General features: G+C 37.8%; 1 protein-coding gene across 1 annotated transcript; it reads left to right on the top strand.

Moving 5' to 3' along the window:
* Window positions 1-614: 614 nt before the first annotated feature.
* LOC121005475 (olfactory receptor 5AR1-like) lies at window positions 615-1,544 on the top strand. The gene has a single exon (XM_040438244.1). The coding sequence runs from the start codon at window positions 615-617 to the stop codon at window positions 1,542-1,544; it is 930 nt and encodes a 309-aa protein (XP_040294178.1).
* Window positions 1,545-6,368: the final 4,824 nt, after the last annotated feature.

Here is a 6,368-nt window from a genome sequence, read left to right as displayed (position 1 = left end):
AAAAGCATAACAAATCAGACAGCACATTGTGTTACTAACCAGGCTGTTTGCTAACACCGACAAACATGCATTTGCCCATAGTCATACATGTTGCTGTCACTCACTTTAAGATCACAATTACTGTCTTGCTGTTAAAGATCTTGAAAGAGGTTGGATACAGCCCAAGGAGACTCAAGAATGTCATTCACAACTTGTCATGGCAATCTATGCATGGGTTGAATTTATTTGGACCCTAATCGAATCGCCTTGAGGATTTGTTCGAAGCAACCTGAAACAAATTTCTAGAAATCCATTAATCTCTACAATTCACCTTTCAGTCATTTTAATATTATTCCTTTGTTAGAAAGTACAGTAGAAATGTTTTTTCATAACATTTACAGTTTTAACATGGAATGTAGTCATTAAAAGTACTTTTTAACCAGGCTTGATTATTGTCATTCCCGAGAGTTCTCATTACAACTAATTCAATCCTCTGGTGCAAATTTCTATTGAATAAATGTTCTATATATTTACATCTTGTATTTTCCCGTTCTCATTAAAGCTTAACAACCATTTCTGCCGTGTATGAGATTACATCTCTTCTTGAAAGCTAAATATCTGTTTTATGTTGCTAAATGGAGGTGACAAACTTCACTGTCACTGAATTTCATCTCCTCGGCTTCCACGAGCTTCGGAGCTTCCAGTTGGTTTTATTTTTCATTTTTCTGGTTATTTATGTCACAACTTTGGTTGGAAATTCATTGACAACTGGCCTGTTTTGCTTTGATCATCATTTTCACAGTCCCATGTATATACTCCTATGTAACTTGTCTGTATTGGACATGTCATTCACCTCAATGGTTCTGCCAAAGTTGTTGGACATTTTTCTGACTGGAAACAATGTCATCTCCTACGAGGGTTGTATCACTCAGGTCTTCTTCCTTGTGGTGCTCATGGTGTCTGAATACTTCATCTTGGCTGCCATGGCTTATGATCGTTACGTGGCCATATGTCATCCTTTACGTTATTCTTATTTCATGAGTCTTCAAGTCTGTTTTTGGATGTTATGGATATCTTGGAGTATGGGTGTCTTTGAGGGCATTCTTTATGCCCTTCTAATATCATCCTGTATGTTTTGTAAAGCAAATGAGATTGACCATTTATTTTGTGATTTGAAGCCGCTAATGATACTTTCTTGTAGTGACACACATACTATAGAAATGTTAATACTTGGACCAAGCGCCATCATTGGCTTTGTCCCTTCAGTCATGACCTTGGTGTCCTACATGTATATCATCTCAAGTATCTTAAAGATTCACTCTAAGGAAGGAAGACACAAAACTTTCTCCACTTGCTCCTCACATCTCACAGTCATCCTCTTGTTTTATGGGACGATCCTTGGCATGTATATGAGGCCAAAGTCCAGCTATTCCATTAACCAGGACAAAGTGCTTGCCATTTTGTATGCAGGAGTCATCCCGATGCTCAATCCTCTCATTTACAGCTTAAAAAATCAGGATGTGAAGAAAGCTCTGCGCAAATTAAAGAAAGCAATGCTCTGTTAATCCTTAGGTCTGTGTGGGCATTCATCTCTAGTTAAATACTTATAGGTTATGAAAGTTAAAATTGCAATTTCTTAGGATATGACCACACAGCGTGATCATATAGTGGTCACGATGCGGTTAGAGAATGCATATGACTGACTACATGGGCTTACCACATGCATAATTGCAGTGGCCCAGTTTGTGACGGTCTCAACACTATGACGGGTCTCACATCAAGGTGTCACCGTGTGTTGCTGCTCTCTGGTGAGAAGGTAACACGTGGTGCACCCCAATGAGAAATTATTCTACAGAGTCAAGGTTTCCAGTAAACCAGTCTGCTTCTTTACTGGAGGAACTCAAGTACAAAACAATACAGGCAATTCACTGAGCTGGCTTCTCCAGTTTCTTCCCAGGCATAAGACGGTTCTGTGCTGAGGAAAGGCCTGATCTAGCTGTGATTTTCTATCTCTCAGATGGCTGGCCCAACAACATGGCTGGTTCCCAAGGGTCTGTGGTTCAGTCGTCCAGCTGGCCCTATGGTCAAAAAGCTGGTGACCGAGGGTCTGGGGCAGAGGATTCCATTCTCAGCATCTTCTTCTGGTCACTCTTGAAGTCTTACTGAGTCTCTTCTACTAAACACTGGTCTCTATCTGCAGAAAGCCATGAGCTCTGACTGCTTTAGGCTACTTTCACACCTGCGTTAGGTGCGGATCCGTCTGGTATCTGCACAGACGGATCCGCACCTATAATGCAAACGCTTGTATCCGTTCAGAACGGATCCGTCCAGAATTACATTGAAAGTCAATGGGGGAAGGATCTGTTTTCAACTGCACCATATTGTGTCAGTGAAAACGGATCCGTCCCCATTGACTTACATTGTAAGTCAGGATGGATCCGTTTGGCTCCGCATCGCCAGGCGGACACCAAAACGCTGCAAGCAGCGTTTTGGTGTCCGCATACAGAGAGGAATGGAGGTGGAACGGAGCCAAACTGATGCATTCTGAACGGATCCTTATCCATTCAGAATGCATTGGGGCAGAACTGATCTGTTTTGAACCGTTTGTGAGATCCCTGAAACGGATCTCACAAACGGAATTCAAAACGCGAGTGTGAATGTAGCCTTACTTATATACGGTTTCTAACTGACCTAGAACCTTCTAGTTGGAGGAGTGGAGAATCACAGCCTACATAGAAACAATGTTGCAATTTCAGTTTTCCAGAGATAAACAAGTTTGCAAGGTAAACAGCAGAGCTAAACCAGACAGTCAAAGGTCAGTGTGTCTGTTTTTCTCCCTCCAAAACTTTGCATAGTCCCATTTAGTAACTGCGGAAGATTTCTAACTTCTCAGTGCATAGGTAGAATGTCCCAAAGTCTCTCAGTATTAGCTGGCTGTGTATTAAACCTTTCCACAGTGCAGTGCAATAACAGTTGTGACACAGTGAGGGGTTGCTTGATAGATGGGAGATATTTTCCTCCAGACATGTGCTGCTGGACTGATTGACAGCCAGGTGAGGTCAAGCACATGCCAGTCTGGGCTTTGCCAATGCCTGAGTGTCTGAAAGCCAGCTGAATGGCAGTAGGGTGGGGTGTGTAAGGCTTGTGGTTGGATGCAAGCTTCCAACCTGTCTGGGAGGACAGCTAGATGAAATCCAGGATTTATCGTATATCTTAAATTAAACAGGCACTCTATTACCAGGAGCTGTACCAATAATACCAGTTTATTGTATCCAAGCAATATAAATAAAATACAAAACTAAAATGAAATAGAATCTAACTATATTACAAAAGTTGTGTTCTCCTGTCCAATCCTGTAGAGTTTGCTGGTATCTGAGAAGGGCAGAAGTCCACAATAACACATATATAGCTAGATGCTGTGTAAATGTTATCAATCTTGTTGACCGGCCAACTTAAATACCAAAAGACACCAACATAGATGTATTTGATGGTGTGTCCTCCCCTCCGCCCCAATGTGAATCAACACCTATAGTAGGGGCTATTCCAAAGAATTGGGAGAGAATTGAGTCCACCGCATCAAATAACCATCCATATAATCATGCTTTGTTCTTATTCAATGTGGGTGATAGTACACAAGAGGTATTCAGAACTGTAGCTCTTGTTACATTTTATACAATATATATCACTCTCTGTTAACGAAGAGAAAAATGTTACCACATTGTCAGCTTTCTTCTGGTGCGTCTCTCCTTAGAACGCTGAACAGAATCCTCTGACTCCCCTCCTCATGGATGACGTGAGCTGCCGTTCGGCGTCCCATGTGGTCGCACTGTATTAGTTACCGCTCCATAGTGCTGTAAACTGGAAGTATTTGCAGGATTGCGGTGTTCTTATGTCATATCTAGACAGTTGTTGTATCGGGGATCTTTCTTGGATTATTATGCCAGTAGTACCAAACGCGTTTCGGAGCAACGTGCTCCTTCCTCACTGTCTCCTACTGGCAATATGTTTCGTGGTGCAATATATACCCTGACAATGGGTGGGATAAAATTTTCAGGGTTTTGCTAAGAAGTGGCATGGATCTTCACATTAAGCCAATTTTTTTGTTTAGGGAGATTCAGAGAGTCTACTTATTATTACATCAATACAATCATATTCCCCTTCTAATATACTGCATGAATCTTCCCAAAAATTCACATTTCAGCCAAATACGTCAATCATTTATCTTTTGCTATCATGATTTATGTTACATTTATCTTCTTAATAGTTAAGTTTGGTATAATAATCCTTTATAGGGCTCTCTTTTGCAACAAATATAAAAAAAATGCATATGCAATTTTTTACGCATTTGTAATGCATTTTCTGTCATAATTGTGTTGCCAAGTTTATAACATACCATAAAATATTAATTGTTATCCCCAAACAGTTATTCTTGACCTACTACATGAAAAATTTCAATTGAGATATTTTTTTTAAATTTTTTTTTTATACTCCTATTTTTCATTTATTTAATTGTTCATTTTCCATTCATTTTTTCATCCAGTGGCACCACCCTTTATAGGATTCCCTTATCCAACCTATATCTAAAAAAACTCATATGCGTTTTTTATACGTTTTCAATGCGTTTTTTTTATCAAACATGTATACTATATCTATTCTTATATTATCACACACATTGGGCCATTATATGTGAGTAATTTGTATACAGAGATGAATATTTTTGACCATTTTTATTAAAACCTTCCTATTTTAATTTCCTACCTATTTATTCTATTTTAATTAGTTGTTCATCTTTTATTTTATTTTATTTTTCTGTTTCTTTCTTTTATTCTTTTTATTTTGAAAACAGGGATCTTCTAATGATGACAAGGGATGGGAGCCTCCCACGGAGGCAAGATCGGGGTGCTGGTAAACAGCCTAACCCCGATGTCGCGTCCATGAAGGGCACCTATCCCGATTCTACAAGAATCCAAAAATTTCAATTTCTGCGTTCATGCCGTTTGGAATCAAGGTATCAAACTCAAAAAATCTTTTCGATTCCCTTCTTGACATAAATGCTATATGATCTCCGCCCCTCTATTGTTTCCTCACTTTTTCTATTGCTACAAAGGTAAGTGTTGATGGATCTTTGCTATGAAACTCCTTGTAATGTTTGGATAATGAATGTTGTTCTAAACCATTTTTTATATTATTAATATGTTCTGATATTCTTTTTTTCAAGGTACGTTTGGTTCTACCAATGTATTGCTTATTACATGGACATTGTATAATATATATCACATCCATCAAATTACATGTCAAAGTGCTTTTAGTCATCAAATGAAAGGAGTTTTTTTGTGGAATAAACTTCAGTAATTTTCTTTGGAAATTTAGTAATTCTACAATTATTGCATGTTCCACATCTAAAAAACCATTTGCTTGTAACCAATTGTGTGTCTTCATTTTTACTTTATTTTTGTATGAAGGGGCAATTTTTAAGCCCAAATTAGGTGCTTTTGTAAACGTAATTTTTGGAATTGGAGTTAATATAGGACCTATTAATTTATCTTCTAAAATATGATGCCAATGTTTATTTATTATCTTTTCTATCCCTTTATAATGACTGTTAAAAGGATGAATAATACATAGGGTACCGTCATTCTTTTTTTCAATTATATTCTCTATAAAAAAAAATCTTTCCTCTCCATAGATCTAACCTTATTCAGAGAATTCTCAATTACTTTTGAAAGATAATCTTTTTTTAAAAATTGTTCACTTAGTTCTTGTGCCTCCTTTTCAAATTGGTCATTTGTGGTACAATTCCTTTTAAGTCTTCTAAATTGGCTAGTGGGTATATTTATCAGCCATCTTGGTAGATGGCAACTTGAAAAAAGTATATAACTGTTTTTATTGACAGGTTTTTGATATGTATTACATATTAAACTTTTATCTTGTTTTTCAATTGTAATATCCAAGAAATCCACCTTTTCTGTACTGATATTAGTAGTAAAACTCAAATTCCTTTGATTGGTACTTATATCTTGTATGAATGTATGTAAATTCTCCTCTGATTCTCGCCAAATAAAAATCACATCATCTATATAACATTTCCAGAGCACCAGGCTGTCCCCCAGTTTGGGAGTGACGACCTCATCTTCCCAATATGCCATAAAAAGATTGGCATAACTGGGGGCGAACCTGGTGCCTATGATCTGCAGGAAAAAATCTGATCCATAATAAAAAATAATTGTGAAATAGGATGTAATGTACCCCCTCTGCTATGAATGCTATCTGGTCCTTACATAACTTACCATCTTGTGTTAACTTATTATTTAGTGCCTCAATGCCCTGTGTATGATCGATGATAGTGTATAAGGAATTTACATCCATCATCCCTAGAATCCAATGATCTT

The sequence above is a fragment of the Bufo bufo genome, chromosome 6 (genome assembly GCF_905171765.1).
Source record: "Bufo bufo chromosome 6, aBufBuf1.1, whole genome shotgun sequence".
Lineage (NCBI taxonomy): Eukaryota > Metazoa > Chordata > Amphibia > Anura > Bufonidae > Bufo > Bufo bufo.
Note: the sequence above shows the minus strand (reverse complement) of the source record. Positions and strands in the feature narration are given on the sequence as shown.

Coding starts and splice junctions, on each gene's coding strand:
- LOC121005475 (XM_040438244.1), top strand. CDS start 615: ATGGAGGTGACAAACTTCACTGTCACTGAATTTCATCTCCTCGGCTTC.